The sequence below is a fragment of the Pezoporus flaviventris genome, unplaced genomic scaffold (genome assembly GCF_033815535.1).
Source record: "Pezoporus flaviventris isolate CSIRO_AGI_PZ_B2104156 unplaced genomic scaffold, CSIRO_AGI_Pfla_v1 ptg000154l, whole genome shotgun sequence".
NCBI lineage: Eukaryota > Metazoa > Chordata > Aves > Psittaciformes > Psittacidae > Pezoporus > Pezoporus flaviventris.
Window position 1 is genome coordinate 2,233,071 of NW_026892702.1, and position 18,227 is coordinate 2,251,297.

The 18,227-nt window shown below is 57.6% G+C and overlaps 1 protein-coding gene across 1 annotated transcript in view; it reads left to right on the forward strand.

Moving 5' to 3' along the window:
- Nucleotides 1–13,031, forward strand: part of ARRDC1 (arrestin domain containing 1) — a 36,815-nt gene extending 23,784 nt beyond the window's left edge. Inside the window, exons 3-8 of the mRNA XM_061479581.1 lie at nucleotides 7,398–7,448; nucleotides 7,948–8,102; nucleotides 8,583–8,765; nucleotides 9,530–9,706; nucleotides 9,859–10,270; nucleotides 11,325–13,031. Coding sequence (XP_061335565.1) covers nucleotides 7,398–7,448; nucleotides 7,948–8,102; nucleotides 8,583–8,765; nucleotides 9,530–9,706; nucleotides 9,859–10,270; nucleotides 11,325–11,389 — 1,043 coding nt within the window. The 3' untranslated portion in view covers nucleotides 11,390–13,031. The remainder of the gene's footprint in view (nucleotides 1–7,397; nucleotides 7,449–7,947; nucleotides 8,103–8,582; nucleotides 8,766–9,529; nucleotides 9,707–9,858; nucleotides 10,271–11,324) is intronic.
- The last annotated feature ends 5,196 nt before the right edge of the window (nucleotides 13,032–18,227 follow it).

Sequence of the window (18,227 nt, forward strand, 5' to 3'; positions counted from 1 at the left end):
TGAGCTGCTGCTTTGAACAGGAGCTTGGAGCCAGCTGGGGACTGCTCCCTTGCTGCTGCACACCAGCTCTGCTGGGGAGCAGGACAGCTCTTGTTTGAGCAGAGCTAAGCTGAGCTGAACACTGAGCCTTCCCCAGCAGCTTTGGCTGTGCTCGCTGGCAGGGCACATTCTGGCTCCCTGTGAGGCCCCTGTGCCTGCTGCAGGGATGGCACAAGCAAACGTGTGCATTTCCCCTCATTCGCTGCAGTTTGTAATCCTGTGTTCACCTCATCCCCCCGAGGCTGAGCTGGAGTCCTCGCTCTGAAGCTGCAATGGCTGGGCATTGCCTGGAGTGCCCTGGCACAGCCAAAATTCATGCTTCTCATCTGACGTCCCTGATCCAGCCTCTTGCAGGCTGCAAGAGCTCTGACCTTCTTGCTTTTACATCCAGTATTCGATTTTCTGGGTTGTGAAGGTGGATGAGGAGGGCAGGGGGAGCAGGGTGCTGCAGCCAGGGCTGCAGTGAGTGCTGGTGCTTCCTGTACCTGGGGGACCACTGTCCTGTGGCACAGTGTGGGCGCAGGGCTGCCTGTTCTCCACCTCGAAGTGGAAGCCACAAACCTGCTGCTTTCCTGCTCTCTGCCTGGACAGTGAGAGGAGAGCACCTGAGCTGTGCATCAGCAACACTGGCATCACTCTCAGCATCTTCAGAGGAACTCACCTTCCCCGTGAGAGACAGAGGGCTGATTTTAGGCAGCAGGAAGACTGTACTGCTACAGGCAGTGGCAGGAGGACCAGCAGGTATCTTCCCTGTACTGCGTGATTTGGCCAGCACTTAATGCATCACTTGCTAAGTAGCCAGAGAGAAAATGCCATATGGCCTGGCCTGCTGTTCCTCTGCTAGAAGAACCAGGAAATATGTGTGCTCCAAAGGCACAGCTTGTTCCTGCTCCAGCATCCGCATGTGCAGCAGCAGGGAGCAGAGCCACTGCCGTCTGCTTGGCAGGTACTGGCCAGGAGGGGTGGAGGTTGGGTCAGGAGCCCTATTACAGGGGCCTGTAGGGACAGGCCAAGGGGGAATGGCTTTAACCTGCCAGAGGGGAGACTGAGATGAGCTCTTAGGCAGAAGCGCTTCCCTGTGAGGGTGCTGAGGCGCTGGCACAGGGTGCCCAGAGAAGCTGTGGCTGCCCCATCCCTGGCAGTGTTCAAGGCCAGGTTGGACACAGGGGCTTGGAGCAAGCTGCTCTAGTGGAAGGTGTCCCTGCCCGTGGCAGGGGTTGGAGCTGGAGGAGCTTTAATGTCCCTTCCAACCCAACCCAGGCTGGGATTCTATGATTTCAGCCACTCCTGGCTCCTGTGCCTGCGGTGCAGGGTCACCTTCCAGGCTCCTTGCTGTGGTTATGGAGCAAATGGTATCCTCTTTGGGGAACAGGGGGAGCAGTGTATGGAATATGCATCTCTTTCGCCCTAGTCTGGCCATGGATGAAGGTTGGTGAGCAGAGGTGTGTGTGGTATCACACACTGTGGTTGCCGGCCTGCAGCCTGCTGCGTGCTCAGAGCTCTGGGCTGTCTCTCCCAGCACACCAGGGGGTGAGTTCACAGGGGTAACAAGGCTCGGCTGAGCCTGTTGCGTTTGTGCATCAGTGATCAAGGCATCTCCCAACCCTCCTCTGGATCCTCTCCAGTGCCTTCCCCCTGCTGCCCCCAACCTGGAGGTCCTGGCTGTGTCATGGTGCTGGTCAGCCTTGTGGAGAGCTGCTTGTGACTGCCTGTGGCTTCCAGCTCCACAGGGATGGAGGAGCCAGCCTGGGACAAGGTGTTTGGTGATGTCACTGTGGTGGCACTGGTTTGAACCTGGCTCTCTGGTAAGGCTGGCCTGTTTTCTTGGGCCACTAAAGGAGAAAGCTGCAGACAAGCCCTGGGAAGCACAGGCAGGATGCAGCAGGTAGGGCTCAGCGTCCTTGTGCGTGTGTGGTTGGTTCCTCCTGGCCCCAGGAGGTTCCTGCTCTCATGCCAGGGCAGAGGCTGCCAGAGGACCTTGCCCAGCCTCAGCTGCTTCTCCTTGCTCTTGGAGAGATGATGGCTTTGAAGGGCTGGCCACTTCCTCTGCCTGTGCTGCTCAGAGCCAAGTCTTTCAGCACCTGAGCTGTGGTGGAGTAAGCTCGACTTGGATTTAACAGTGTAAATAGAGACGTGGTCATCTCGCCCACACAGGGTTACGATGGTGTCATGTTTTCCCTGTGGTTGAGCAGTGGTGTGCCGGTTTGCAGTGAGATGAGCACAGGGAAACCTTTGTGGGTTGCAGCAGAGCTGTCTGCAGGGAGAGGATGGTGCATCCAGCCCTGGGTGGGCTCAGGGGCAAGGCCAGCTTGAGCTTTGCCTAGAAACCCCATAAACCCTAGGGAAAACCCCTGTGTTTCTGTCCCTGCACCGCACACGAGGGTGACCACAGATGCCCCGAGTGCTGCAGGATGGTGCTGCACCGCTGGGGTCTGGTGTTTCGTGCTGGGCTGGGATGTGCTCCCCGTTACTGGTGACGTTCTACAGGCTCTGATTGCAGAGCAGAGCACCCTTGGGCCTGGCATCACCAGGTCACCTCCTGGGGACCCAGCAGAGGACTGGGGTTACCCCTCTGGATCAAGGTGTTTCTTCTCTACACGATCAAACCTCTTTCATGTCCTCTAATACCCTCTAGAACCACCCCTCATCCCGGTGTGGAGGGGAGCAGCTGAGCTGGGAAAGGGAGAGTCTGTTTGCTTCCAGGCTGGATTTCCCCACCGGATTTAGGGACATCTCCAAGGTCACTCTCTCCGCTGTGCACTCGAGGACTGCTCTTTCCACACTGCTGGCTGTTGCTGCTGCTCCTGCTGCCTGGGTTGGTTTGTTTCCCAGCCTGTCCGGGGCAGCAGCTCCTTTCCCTCCAGGAACGTTTAGGGAGGATGTTTCCAGAGGCCGTGCGGGGGCCGCTGGTGGCTGCTGGCTCGGCTCCTATCGGAGGAAAGGCTGCAGCAGGTACGGCCCCGCCGCAGCGCTCTGCTGCTGCAGCCGCCTCTGCTGCCTAATGACTTTCCCAAGGTATTTTTAGCTGCACGTAAACTTCAGGAAAAGCTTTTCTGCAGCCAAGCACACTGTGGCCTTTGTTCAGGTTTCTGGGAATGGGGAGGTAATGGCTCAGAGCGGCTGCAGTGGCTGGCACAGCCCATTCCCCTCACAGTGTGGTTGCTCACAAACGGCTCAGGAGCCTTCCAGCCTGGTCCGTGGGGCTGTAGAGACCCCCGCGAGTGATGCTGACCTGCTCACACCCATGCAGTCTCTGGCTTGGTTTGGCAAAGCTGCTGGTTCAGGAGCAGCTTGGAAAGGAGCTGTCACAAAGGCTGCTCCTCCTGGGCATGCTGGGGTGTCCATCAAAGGAAACCATCTCACCTCTGCCCGCTGCCAACCACTGTCTGTTGCAAAGTCAACTTGCTTGTGCAGTTGGTACATTAAATGTCCTGTTCTGTGGCAGGGAGTTGGAACTTCAGGTCCTTTCCAACCCAAACCGTTCTGTGATAAATAGCTCCGGTGCTTTCTGCTTCCACACCAGTGACTTCTGGAAATGCCCACTCCAGGCTGCCGAGGGTGTCCCCAGCCAGACACAGGCTGAGCATGATGCCACCCATGATAGCCCCTTCACCAGTGACCTTCCTAACAGCTTCTGTGCTTGCAGTAAGGGCAGGAAGAGCAGGGGCTCAGCTGGGAGTTATCATAGAATCAACCAGGTTGGAAAAGACCTTTAAGATCATCAAGTCCAACCTGTTTGCCCGCTGTCTAGCAAACGAACCCCTATGCAGTGGTATCTGTACCGGTGTGTAGGATCTGGGTGCTTGGTCCAGCCTCCTGGAGAATCCCTGTATGTGGAGGATCTCGAGGCATAAAGATGCTTCTCTCCCTTTGGGATGAGATTGTGGGCTGGAAGGAGTAGGTCTGAAAACAAGAGCTATTGCTTATTGCCTGCAGCATCTCTTTGCTCAATGGAGTGAAGAACAGAGCAAGAGCATGCTGCGTTCCCCTGGCTCAGCACAGGGCTGCAGTCTGGGCTCTGATGGCCATGGGCTGAGTGCCATTGTTCCTGCACCCTTGGTCTGTGTGAGCTGTGAGAGGGCACGGCTGCAGTCTGGAGTAGCTGCTCTTGGTACTCCTCACTGGCTGTGAAGAGCAGGAATGGGCTTTTCCAGCCCTCGTGGGCAGCTTGTTGCAGGCAGGAGCTGCAGGAGGGATTTGTAGGCTGCAGATGGGGTCAGAGCAGGTCTGAGCATGGTCTTGGTGTGCTCAGGCTTGGCCTGAGCTATTAGGGTGCTCTGTGCTGTCCTGTGGGCAGTTCTCATCTGGTGACTTAGTCAGAGGCTGGGCTACCTGCGTGGAAACTGCATCAGTGCCACTGAGTCACACGGTGGCTCCAACAGCTGGACTGCATCCAACAGGCTGAGAGCTGGGCTGGGTCAGCCTGGAGAAGAGAAAGCTCCTGAAGGGGAGACCTGAGAGCAGCCCCAGTGCCTAAAGGGGCTCCAGGAGAGCTGGAGAGGGGCTTGGGACAAGGGATGTAGGGACAGGCCAAGGGGAATGGCTTTAACCTGCCCGAGGGGAGACTGAGCTGAGCTCTTAGGCAGAAGCTCTTCCCTGTGAGGGTGCTGAGGCGCTGGCACAGGGTGCCCAGAGAAGCTGTGGCTGCCCCATCCCTGGCAGTGTTCAAGGGCAGGTTGGACACAGGGGCTTGGAGCAAGCTGCTCTAGTGGAAGGTGTCCCTGCCCGTGGCAGGGGTTGGAGCTGGAGGAGCTTTAAGGTCCCTTCCAACACAAACCAGGCTGGGATTCTCTGTGAGTGATGCTGGCCATATGTATTGCTGGGAGAGCGTATCGAGTGCCTTGCTTGCTGCAGTTGGGAGAGACCTTGAGAACCCCTGGGTTTCTGCAGGGTGTTAGAAACCGTGAATGCCAGGTGCTCACAGGTTCACTTCCAGCTGGTTTTGTTGGTGCACATGAGCTGGGCAGGATCTCAACCAAAATGACTTCTTGGGTCGTGCTGTCTATAGTGCAGAAGGGGGAATTCTACTTTGTGGAGTCTGGACTTACCCTAAGGGTCCTGGAAAGGCTGTGAGGTTTCATGCTCGTAGCAGGAGGCTTGAAATCACTGTTTGTGTGTCCGTCTGCGGGTCAGAGAGCTGGAAAGCCTCCAGCTGTCAGTGGAAACTCAGTGGCCCCTGCCCTCAGAGACTCCCATCTCCTTTCTGCACGGCAATACCAGCACTTGCTCCCTCTCCCTCCCAGATGGAGCGAGTCCCCTCGCTGCAGTGCAGAAGCTGCGCCGGAGAGTTGGTGCACTCCGATGTGTCAGTCCGCTTTCCAGCAGTAAGGATAACGCTGAATGGTGCCCAGTAAAAGGCAGGTGCCCTTGAGGCATCTTGGCCAGGCTTTACCCTGTCCCCAACACGCGAGGGCACCTCAGCGGCCGCCGTTAACGGAGCGGGGCTTCCCCAGGGGGCCGGGAGCAGGTCCCCAGCGCCGCAGGCAGGGCGGCAGCGGTGGCTCTGTGTCTCCACCTGGTGGCAAGAGCGGGCGTTGCAGCGTGGGCGCCGCGACCCGGGTTTGCGTGGGGGCCGGGGTGAGCGGGAGGTGGCCGCGGTGCGGGGGTGCAGGGAGCAGCCCGCTCCTCCCGGCAGGACAAAGCACGTGAACGCGCACCTCGGGTCTCTCCTGTGTTGCCTTTGCAGCGGTACCCGGCGGGATGTCTGTCCTGTCACAGAACCAGCCAGGCTGCAGAAGCCCTTTAAGCTCATCCACTCCAACCCTTACCCCAGCACTGCCAAGGCCACCACTGACCCATGGCACTGAGGCCTCGTCTCCACGGGGTGTGAACACTTGCAGGGACGGTGACTGCAGCCCTGCCCTGAAGCTTATACTTTGCCTGCCCTTGCCCTGCAGACAGGGTGCTCACTGACGGGGGTGTCCCTGAGGAATGGCTGAGCGAGCAGGGGGCAGAGTTGCAGCTCTCCGTAACGTGAAGGATGCGCTGAGTCACACACCAGCTCCCCCTGGCAGCAGTGTCAATGGGATGGCTTTACCTTCCTTTTTCCCCCACCTTCCCATGTCACTTTATCCCCTGACAACAGGACGTGCTGTCAGCTCTGTGGTGCCAGTGTTGCCGAGGAGCAAGCTGCCTCCTCTACACAAGAGCTGGCCAGATTGAGTCTTGGTTCCCCCAGCAATAGTCTTACAAAGCAGCATAAACGCAGGCTGGCTGGCTGGGAGCCCAGGTCTGCTCTCAGCACTGCCATTCCTCTTTGCACGTAAACATGTGGGTGAACTTTGGTGCTTTTCTTACTGAAGGCAACTCTGGGAGGTGCCTGATGTCACCAGATCACAGTGCAGGTCCAGTTCAGCCATCACACTGCCCTGGGAGGGAATCGGAATCCAGATGGGAGTGCTGGAGGGTGGATGGGGTTGGGGTGTCTGAGTCTGTAGCTGTTGTTTTAGCCATGGGCTGAGGCTTGGGGGTGCATGGTCTGCACCCTTGAGGCTGCCATTGCAGAGCAGGGTATGGTTGAAGAAAACCAGTGCTGAGGTTTTAACGCTGTGGAAATCTTCTTCTCAGGTCCTTAGAGATAAAGAAGCTCTTCCTTGTGAGGGTGCTGAGGCGCTGGCACAGGGTGCCCAGAGAAGCTGTGGCTGCCCCATCCCTGGCAGTGTTCAAGGCCAGGTTGGACACAGGGGCTTGGAGCAAGCTGCTCTAGTGGAAGGGGTCCCTGCCCGTGGCAGGGGTTGGAGCTGGAGGAGCTTTAACGTCCCTTCCAACACAAACCAGGCTGGGATTCTCTGATTCTGTTGGGCTGAGGTATTGCAGGTCCTTTCTTGGGACCAGGAGTGGGTTTAGCTCTGGGAGATGGACCTCTGGTTCCAGCTCCTGAGCACTCTGCAGTCTGCACAGAGCTGGGTGGGTGGCTAAGGCAGCTCGAAGCCCACCAGCCCTCCCTTCCACCCTCAGACAGTGCCTGTGCTTTCTTGCCTTTCTCCCAGCTGGCTTTAGCCTGCTTGAGGGTAGGTAAGCACACAGCATCCCTTCTCCATGCCCTGTGTCAGCAGTGTGGGCTAATCATGTGCTACGGTGCTGGGATCCCTTAAACCCTGCCCCAAACTACCTCATTTATAGGATATCAATGGAGATCAGTCGTTGGGAATGGAGACATCTCCCATCCCCAGGAGGGGTGTGTGGCCGCAGAGGCTCATGTTGACTCAGGCTCTCTCGTTGGATCTGGAGTTGCCCAGTGGGCTGCAGGCAGAACAAGTTGTGTGGTGGTCCCTGTCTGGTGGCCTCCCTCACCAGAAGGTGACACCATCCCATGGCCACAGCCTGCCCCACTGACCTCCTACTCTTGTTTCCCACAGGGGTCCTGACAGCTGGAGAGCACAACTTTCCCTTCCAGTTCCTGCTGCCAGGTATGATGTAGATAAAGGGCTGAAGGCACTTCCATGGGAGCCTTGGCTTGTGCAGCCTCTCGGGGTGTGCTGAGCAGGACTGGGGGCATGGCAGAGGTGGCTTGGCCCAGAGACACGAGAGGGAGCTTGGACAAGCAGGTACCTTCTGTGTTGGTGCAAAGCCAGGTCTGAGCTGTGGCTGATGCCTCTCCAAGCGTGACCCTGTGGGCTCTCTGGTGTGCACTGGGGCCCTGGCCTGTGGCTTGGAGAGAGGATCTGTGCTCTGGCACCTGTACTTGCAGAGGATCTCTTCTTGCAAGGAGGTTGCATCAAGGTCTCCAAGTGACCTCAAGCGTTCAGCCCCAGTCTTTTGGGGGGATTTCCCATGGGCTCTGTCTCTTGGGTCCTTGCAGAACTGCTCAGGGGAGGACAAAAGCTGCTTAAAGGGACTGTGCTTCCAGCCCAGAAACACTTGGCCTGGCTCAGCCTTATGATCCTCTTCTTTCCCTCTCGACTCCAGCCTCTGCTCCTACATCCTTTGAAGGGCCTTTCGGCAAGGTCCTCCATCAGGTGAAGGCTGTGATAGACACACCTCGCTTCTCCAAGGACTACAAGTGCAGCAAGATTTTCTACATTCTCTGCCCTCTCAACTTGAATGACATCCCTGACATCGAGGTAAGAACAAGGAGCATGGCTGGGACGTGCCGAGGCTTCGGCACTTGTCGTGTGTCCTGTGTGCTGTCTGGAGAGTAATTGTGGGGTTGGACAACTCCCTGACTGTGCAAGAGCAGGACAGGGAGTCCTGATCCCTCCTACCTTGATGTCAGTCCCTGCTCCAAGGGATTTTTCAGTCTTCCATCTGTTGTTTTAAAAGCTTTAGGTGAATTTTCAGCACGCAGAGGGAGGTGTTGGCCAACAGCACCAGGTGCTTGTGAAGAACCCTCTTTGGGGAACTTGCTTTGGAGGGAAGAGCAACTAATAGGACTAATAGCAAAACTGGGGAGATGGAGGAGTGAGAGCTGTTGTCTGTGGTAGTGGTGGTTCTTTGCATCCTTTTAGACCAGATATTTCTGCTTGTGTGTTTTCAACCTCTTGTTTTCTTGGGGGCTCTCTGAGTCTCTTGAGCCAACATCTCTGTCTTTCGCTGTCCTGCAGCAGCCCAACACGATGTCAATCACCAAGAAGTTCAACTACAAGCTTGTGAAAAGTGGTAACATCATCCTGACTGCCACCTCGGATCTGAAAGGGTACATCGTGGGCCAGGCTATCCAGCTCCGCACCGACATCGAGAACAAGTCGGGCCGGGACACAGGGGCTGTGGTAGCCAGTCTGCTCCAGGTGAGCATCTAAAGGCTGGTTCTGGGCTTGTGCTGGCACTGCACGCCCCGAGGTCTCTAGGAAACTGGGGCAGTTCTCACCCTCACCCCTGTGCATCTCTGCTGCGTGTGGCTGGGAGGGGACAGTGAGGAGTTCAAGCCCCTGGCTACATCTGATTCTCCCTGCCTTACTGGGGAAAGAGGTGGTAGAACTTGTCTTGCTTGTACCGACTCGGTCAGGTAATGATGGGTATTTCTGCTCTAATACGCACGTGAGGTTTGTGCTCCTGCTTTAGACAGCAGTTGGGTGGTTTTGTTTCCTGACTTTTGTGGGAGACAGAATCCCAGCCTGGTTTGTGTTGGAAGGGACCTTAAAGCTCACCCAGCTCCAACCCCTGCCACAGGCAGGGACACCTTCCACTGGAGCAGCTTGCTCCAAGCCCCTGTGTCCAACCTGGCCTTGAACACTGCCAGGGATGGGGCAGCCACAGCTTCTCTGGGCACCCTGTGCCAGCGCCTCAGCACCCTCACAGGGAAGAGCTTCTGCCTAAGAGCTCATCTCAGTCTCCCCTCTGGCAGGTTAAAGCCATTCCCCTTGGCCTGTCCCTACATCCCTTGTCCCAAGCCCCTCTCCAGCTTTCCTGCAGCCCCTTTAGGCACTGGAGCTGCTCTCAGGTCTCCCCTTCAGGAGCCTTCTCTTCTCCAGGCTGACCCAGCCCAGCTCTCAGTCTGTCTTGAGACCACCTGCAATCTTTCTGCTAGCTGTGTTTTCTCCTGTCTGTACAGAAAGTGGCTTATAAATCCAAGCGCTGGATTTACGACCTCAGGACCATTGCAGAGGTGGAAGGCTCAGGAGTGAAAGCCTGGAAATGTGCAGAGTGGAAGGAGCAGATCCTTGTTCCAGCGCTGCCCCAATCCATTCTGCAGGGCTGTAGCCTCATCCATATCGATTACTACATCCAGGTGAGTCCATCTGTGCTCCTGGGAGCCCCAGTGGGCTGGGTTGAGCTCAGCTGCTGAACTCTGTGGGTGATGTGGGTGGCCCTTGCACCAGGTGAACCTTCTCAGTGCAATGTATGATGAAGAGGACACCACTGTTTTTCCTTCTCTTCCAGGTGTCCCTCAAGTCTCCAGAGGTTTCAGTCACGCTCCCCATTTACATCGGTAACATTGCTGTGAACAGGGTGCCCCTGAGCCCCTCCCGGCCCATCCAGCATGTCCCATCTGCAGTGGTACCCAGTGCCCCCCCGGAGGAAGAGGAGGCTGCCAGCGGTTACCACTCCATGGACAATGTCTCCATCCCCACCAAAAGCCATTCTCAGCAGCAGCCCTTTAGCTACGCCCCAGGACTGAGCTTCCAGGAGATACGGGTGGACTCAGAGCAGACGGGCTCCCCAAACCACCCCACGCTCTGCCTGTCAACGGGGGCCACTGTCCCTTACTATGCCGAGGGGAACGTGGTGCCTGTCCCCACCGCCAGCTCCCTCATTTTGCCTCCGGAGTACAGCACGTGGGGCTACCCCTATGGTGAGGATCCAGACAGCCTGGCAGTGTGCTAGGAAACATCTCCTGCCACAAGAGTCTCTGCTAGCTGTGAGCTGGGGGGGGATACAGGGATGTCAGTCAGCCTGCAGTCATGGCAGAGGGGATCACTGGGTCTCTCTGCCTGCTTTAGCCTCTGGAGAAGTCCCCTCTCACAGCTGTCAAACTGCTGCCCATTCCCACATGTGTACCCAGGCCTGCCCTGGGCTCGTTGTTGTGAGAGGATCTCCCTGTTCTTAACTGAGCTTCCAGCCTCCCACTGAGAGAAAAACTCCTTGGCTTGTGGTGAGGCTGGTGGGAGCCGAGCCAGGAAAGTGATGTAACTGGAATCTTCAGTCTGAGCTGGAGTGGGCCTGCAGCTGTGAGGGTGGGAGCTGCGAGACTGCCCAGGCTGGAAAAGCTTGGGAAATCCCAGCGTGATGGATTCCTGGAGCTGTGCTTCTCCAGGCAGCTGGGGTGGAAGAGGCCGGCGGTGTCTGTTAGCACAGTCCTACCTGAATAAACCCATCTGTTAGCACTGGGGGAATGAGATGGGTCACCTCAGCCCTGGCTCAGGGTGCAGGGAGCACGAGGCACTTGTGGTCTGCAGGTAACGGAGGTACGCGAGGATGCTTGTGAAGAAGAGGGAAGAGACAGGACTTGGAGGTGCTTTTAACCCCTGCAGGCATCGGGACAGGGATGGGGCTGCCTCACTCAAACCCTGCCTGTGCACTACATAGAATCACAGAGTGGTTTGGGTTGGAAGGGACCTTAAAGCTCCTCCAGCTCCAACCCCTGCCATGGTCAGGGACACCTTCCACTAGAGCAGCTTGCTCCAAGCCCTGTGTCCAACCCAGCCTTGAACACTGCCAGGGATGGGGCAGCCACAGCTTCTCTGGGCACCCTGTGCCAGCGCCTCAGCACCCTCACAGGGCAGAATTTAACTCAACAGCTTTGAAGTTACTGTCAGAGAGTCCCATGCCACGTGTTAGCACACACGGGGTGAAGGGAACCTCCCGAACACCCACCACAACCACTTTATTCCTTCTTCTCCCTGCAGAGGCACCTCCATCCTATGAGCAGAGCTGCAGCAGTGCCAACTCCAGCATCAGCAACGGCAACTGACCTCCCCTGCTCTGAGTCCTGCTGGTGCTGCCCACCCCAGTGCCACGGTTCAGCTGCCTACACCGAGGTCTGGTACAGCACGAGGCGTCTCTATCTCTCTGGCTGTTTGGTGGGGTAAATGGCAGGGCCCAGCCTGGGCTTTTTAAGTCTCTTTCTAGGGAGGGGGGTAGGAAAACCAAAAAGTGCAGCTGGAGCAGCCTGTGTGTGCATAGGAGAGGTCTGGGAAGCTCACCTGCTGCTACACTAAGGGCTGGAGGACTGGTTTAGCCCCAGGGGTGGCCTCTGCAGCAGCCTGTGTTTAAAGTACTGTAGTCAACACTAACTGCTTTACTATCAAAGCACCTGCGATGCCTTATCTGAAATGCTCCTGACTTGGCATGTCTCCACTGTAGGTGAAGGCTGGGCTGGGTGGACTTTCCTCTTGTCTTTAGGGGCCGTGTGCTCTCCACAAGTGGTTTTGAGAACCCTGTCCTCATAGGGCCTAAGGGTAGCTGAAACAGGAGGTTTCTTGGAGTGAGCAGGTTTGGAAGGTCAGGGACTCTTCAAGAGCCAAAAGTCCTCCCTGTACCTGTGCTGTGGGGTGAGGGACCTGCAGCCTTTGGTCCTCTCACAGTCTGTGAGGGGAGGAGAGCAGGCTGGGGCACTCACTCCTAACCCAGGAGGCCCTGCGAGCTGTGGAGGGAGCCCAGTGTTACCCTGGGTGCCCATCACCCAGCCTCTGGCCTTTCTCAGCAAAGGGTGACTCCTCTGGAAAGCCCTGTAAGAGACAATCCATCCTGGCTCGCTGCAGGCTGCATCACTTGGGATGAGCAGCACTCGTCAGGCTGCAGTGATGGGACACCCCAGATCCCCGTGTCCCATCTCCCACCCTGCAGGGTGCCTGCTCCATCCCAGCTGCCTTCAGCAGGCCAGAACTCCATGACGATCAAGTTAGAAAAGTCCTGTCTGATGCTACCTCTGAATCCCTGCCCATGGAAGCCCTTTCCTTTGGGATGACCCTCCCTGGAGGCTCAGCCTGGTGTCTCACAGGAGCACCCAGCACAGCCAAGCCAGGGCACAAGGGTGCTTGGCCTGGCACTGCTCTCTGGGTGCTGGTTGACCACTTGCCTCCTGAGCTGGATGAGGAGAGGGAACAGAAAGCGCTGCGCTCCTGGACCCGGCAGGTCAGGGCTGAAGCTGATGGATGGAAACCTTTTTCTTCCGTGCTTCTCTCTCCTCACCTCCTTTTTTAAGCTGTTTTAGTATCAACTGCCCAAGCTGAGGAAACCACAACCCCAGGGCACGGCTGGTGCAGAGCTTGGGCCCCTCTGAGCACCGGTCTCACTCCGGGCAGTATGGGACAAAGCTCTGGGGAGCAACACAGCCTCCCCTCCGCCCCGCACACCCGCTGCAGCTGGGGACAAGCCTGCTTTGCACTCTTCCTTTGCAAATGCTTTTAGTTTGGTTCATTTTAAGTGTTGAACTGCTTTAAGGATAGAGAAGGTGCCGTTCTGAGCAGTGCTGGCACAACATGCACCGCTGGCGATAGAATGATTGTCATTGTCCCCGAATATATATATATATATGAGATGTTTTGTTTTTAATGATTGAATTCAGAAATACAAATTTTAATGCTGTATTTAATAAATTATTCTAAGAGAAACGCTGTGCTTTTTCATCCATTGCTGATGCTTATCCATGTGCCTCTTCATGCCAAACCCAGGGATGCACTGTGCTGGGGTGTGACAAAGTGAAGCACGTTTTTACTCTGGCCACAGGAGATGGTGACTTCTGCTGACACCCAGCACAGTGCAGCCTGTCCAGTGTCCCAAAGCCATGGTTTGTCCAAGTGGCCCTCTTGGGCACTTCTCTTTGCTGTCCAACAGGAGAGGGATGGGAGCACTGGCTCTCCCTTCAGGAGGATGGAGATGGAGCAGCCAGGGTCTGGCTGGAGGGGCTGGACACCACCTGCCCCTGCCCTTTCTCTGATTCCATTTGGAATCAACGTGTTAAAACTGGAAGAAGGTTCCTCCCCACACGCAGTTTGGTGACACCATGGCTGAGGTGCACAGGTGCTAAGTACTGTCACTGTGAGTAGCCCGAGGTGTGAGCTGGGTCTCAGACATGAGGATGCTGCTTCACTCTGCTCAATTCATGCTTCTGCACAGCTTTATTATTCCTTTGCCTGCTGCTCTGTGCCTGCCATCAAAAGCATTCTTGATACGCAGGGGGTCAAAGGCAGGAGCTTGGTTGTGATGGTGCCGCTCTTCCCAGCGCTCTTCCTCTTCCTCCCAGTTACCTGAACCTGTTGTGCCTGGCTCAGCCCATAGCTCCCGTGGCCTTCCTTGCTGTCAGCAGTTTGTATCCCTCCTTTCCTCAACCCAAACCCCTTCCACACTTCTGAACAAATCCCAGGGAGCTGTCAATGCTCCTGGCCCTGCTGGGTTGGCCTCACATGCTCCTGGCGCAGCTGGGGGCCAAGAGAGGCAGCGTGGGCTGGGGTTGGGTTCCCGCTTCCTTGTTCATCCCTGGAGCTGAGCTACTGGTGTCATGTCCAGCCCATGTTCCTCTGCTGGAAAACTTGGATGCTGTTTGGTTACTGTGGCCAGAGCCACGGGGATGCCCTTCTACACCCCCAGCCGTATCTGTCCTCATTTAACCTTTGCAGTTGGGAATGCACTGCTCACAGTGGAGACCATGGCAAGGAGCGGCCAGTTGTATCTCACAGAGCTCCTGTGGTGCCCTTGTCTCTGCAGTGCTCCCCTGCTCCTGAGCTTGCTGTCCCAAATCACATTTACCGCAACCTGGTCCTTCACCACCTCTTGCTGTCCATGAAGTCCCTCTGGCAAAGCAACAAGGGGGATCATTATTCTTCACTGGTGAGGAGTGTCCATCTCTGCTGTGGAGGGAGCAGGAAGGAGCTGCAGCTAAACCTCGTGGTGATCCTCATTTTGGACGCTGGGTCTGGGCACACACAGCTCCTGCAGAGAAATGTCCCTCTCAGACCTGCAGGGAGGCTCTGGCCAGGGTACAGCAGGTCCCATCCTTGGTCATGTATCATGGACCCCTTTGATGGATGGAATTAGTCCAGCTCTTCAACCTGCCTGCAGTGGTGGCCCCAGTGCTCTGGGTGCAACATGCACTGGGTGAACACAACGGGGCAGACCCCAGTGTCCGGGTTTGTGTTCCCCTGGGAGAGGAACAGCGGCCTTGCTGCTGTCTCTCTCCTCTGCAGCCTCTCCAGCTTCAACCTTTAAGTCCTGGGGAGCTCCTGGAGCGCCCCTGAGCCTCCCCCAGTCCAAAGGCAGGAATGAAGAGGGAGAAAAGCCCCTTTTTCCCAAACCCAGCTCTGGGTATAAAGAACTCCAATCCACAGGGATTCACTCACATTCCTGGCTTTAAGCAGCTGGATTTGGTTGTGCTGCAGTGGGGAAGCGGTGGGGCACGAGTGAGCCAATGGTTTCCAAACTCAGCATTCCATGGAAAATACCAAAAATATCATCTGCCTTTTCCGCTTTGCTGCTGCTCTTTTGTCCTTGTCCCATTCTCCACATGTGCTGCTTCTATGTTTTGGGCATCTTCAGTGCTGTTTGTGTCCTGCTAAACTCCGCTTTGGCACCTGATGCCCCACTGCCTGCGGGAGATGGGAAAGGGGACACAGGGGATGCAAAGGCTTTTCTTTGTGTTGGACACCGATTCTCTTTCAGCTTTCCACTGAACCAACATACTGCCTGCTAGGAACTTCCCTGTTGAGCCAGCATGAGGGGAGATAAAGGGTGCTCTGGGCTCCGGTTGGGTTTTATTCTCTTTTAGAGATTTCCAGTGTTCTGCAGCAGGAATGTCCCAGGGAGATACCTGGGGGGTAAAACCCTCCACATTCAGTGCCCGTTCTTGCACCCGTACCAATGGCTGCAGTTCTTTACTCCTGTGGTTCCCTTTCCAGGTGTGCGGGTTTTATACAGCATTCGATGGCTCTGTTCAAGCTCAGGCTTCGGTGCCATTTGTAACGGGGTTTTGCAGTGGAACCCTCCCGTTTTACGCGTTCACCCCCGCTCCCGGGGCCTGTTTGTGCCCCTGGTTTTAAACCACCCCATGTAAAGACCTGGAAAATGTAAATAAAGATCTTTTTTAAGCCGGCGGCTGCTTTTGCTCGGGCTGGAGCGGGGTGGGCTCTGTGTGGGCGCTGCGGGCTGGGTGCAGCGGGCGAGGAGGGGCTCCTGCTGGCCCAGCGCCACGCTTACAGCCGGTGTCAAAGCCAAGCCACGTCTCCAATGCCCCGCGGTGGGGAGGCACCAGGGGACACCGCTCATAGTGGTCTGGGTTGGAGGGACCCTAAAGCTCCTCCAGCTCCAACCCCTGCCACGGGCAGGGACCTCTTCCACTAGCGCAGCCCCGCGCTCTGTCCGGAGGGAAGGACCCGCGCTCCGGCCGGAGGAAGCGCCGGGGCCGCGCTCTTCCTGCTGGCAGGAATCCCGGGATGTGGAGGCCGGTCCCGAAGCGGGGCGGGAGAGGGCGATGTCAGCGCGGCTGCGGGAGCCCAGGGAGCCGCCGCCATGGTGGGGCTGAGCCGCGGCTCTGCGCTGGATCCACATCGAACCCGCGCTGGATCCACATCGAACCCGCACTGGATCCGCGGCGCTGGGCATTCAGCGGCTCCTCTCGGGATCTTCTGCAGGGAAAGGGGCGCTTGGTGGCAGAGCAGATCCCGTCCTCGCCCTGCTCCTGTTAACCCAGCGCGGGGACAGGAGCCCTGTGATGTACCCCCGGTTACTCCCGCTCCCTGTGGGAGCCTCTCCCCTCCCTGATGGCCAAGGGGAGGTTTGTCTGTCCCGGCTCCAGCAGACAACACCCACCGGGCCCTGCTCCGGGGCCACCCCGTCCGCAGCGCTGGGTGCGGGAGCACGGATGGCGGCTCAGTGATTCCCCCCTCAGCGTGGAGCTGAGCATCCCCGCTGCGGGACGGGGCCGTGTTCCTGGGGACACTGCTCCTTGCTGGGCGCAAGGCTCCAGCTCCACCGTTGCGAGGGGCTGGTGGCTCCATCGCGGGAGGAACACAGGGGGAAGGACGCCCGGCGCCGCCACCACAGCTCCATCCCCGCCGCGGCCCGGGGCTCTCCCCACACAGCGGGAGGCCCCATGGCGGGCTCTCCACAGGGACGTTGCCGCCAGCGGTGCGGAGCCCTCAGGGGGGTGTGTGTTAATGAATTGATTAATTGATTGATTAATGATCTGATTAGTGAATTAACGGGCTCATCAAGGACTACCCAGGCAGCGCTGCCCCGGCGCGTGCTGCGGGGCCGCCTCAGGCCCGGGGACTCTTATTTTGACCGCGGCGCTCGGGGCCGGGCCGGGCGGGGAGGAGCGGAGCTGAGTCCGGGGCCGCGGGTTCGCGGCCTGCAGCCGCGCTCTGGGCGGTCCCTCGCGGTGTCAGCGCACCCGGCACGGGGCTGGGGCGCGGGACCTGATCGCTGCCTACAAGTGCCTGACAGGAGGATGGAGCCAGGAGGGGCTGGGCTCTGCTCCCAAGGAACAAGGGATGGGACAAGAGGAAACGGCCTCAAGCTGCCCCAGGGCAGGTTTAGATGGAGCTGAGGAACAATTCCTTGCCCAGAGGGTGCTCAGGCATTGGAACAGGCTGCCCAGGGCAGGGCTGCAGTCACCGTCCCTGCAAGTGTTCACACAGCGTGGAGACGAGGCCTCAGTGTCATGGGTTAGTGGTGGCCTTGGCAGTGCTGGGAACGGTTGGACTGGACGAGCTGAAAGGGCTTTTCCAACCTGGCTGGTTTTGTGGTTCTGTCTTCTGCTGTGGTGATGGTCTCCTGCCCTGTGGGTGCCCATGGAGCTGTGCTCCATGGGGTGTGTGGGGACACGTGGTGGTATCCCTGCTGGAACCCCTGCACTAGACCAAGGGGGCTGTGGGGAAGTCCTCAGGAGCAGACATGGCCAGGGCCTGCCATGGGTGCTGCAAGCAGGGCTCAGGTGCTGGAGCAGGAGATCTTCGATGACAAGCACATGAAAGTGAAAGGAGTGAGGTGCTGGTGTGGGGCTGCAGGGGTGAAGGGAGGGAATGGTGTTCCTGGTAATGAATCCCAGCCTGGTTTGGGTTGAAGGGACCTCAAAGCTCCTTCAGCTCCAGCCCCTGCCACGGGCAGGGACACCTTCCACTGGAGCAGCTTGCTCCAAGCCCCTGTGTCCAACCTGGCCTTGAGCACTGTCAGGTGTAAATTGCCTCCAGGGCACTCAAAGGCTTCTGTTTCCCTCCAGGGAATAAAGCCCCAGTGCTGGGTTTATCTCCCCCCTTGCGGTATCTCCTGCTTTACTGAAGAGCTGTAAAAGAGCTGATTGCTTTGCAATCATGGCTTTACAGGCCCTGCCATTAGGAGGGTGGGATTTGGGAGGATGGAAGCAGCTCCTGTGGGTACTTGATTGTGGCAGAGGGGGAAAGCGGCTGGGAGCAACGCCTTTATAGGGTCCTCTGGGCAGCCCCTTTCCCAGCCTTTAGCCAGGAGTTGCGAAGCCCTGGGCTGGAAATAACACGCAAGTGGGAGAAGCTGCACAAAAGGATGATTTTCAAAGGTGGGCTCTTTGCCAGGAGCATGGATGGACTTTTTGACTCCTCCTGGGATCTTGCCTGGATTTTCTATAGGTTTCTGGGTGCCGGGATGCTCCTGAGCGCTGGCAAACTCCTGCTCTTCACTGTGCAGCACTGGACGGGCAGAGTTACTGCTGTGGATGGTGGGTGAGGAGCTGCAGCCGCGCCTCGGGGCTCCTGGTACAACAGTAACGAGCACAAGGCTTGGGAATGTCGGTGGGACCCTGTTCCAGCTGTACGGCTGCCTCCTGACGGGCGCCGCCATCA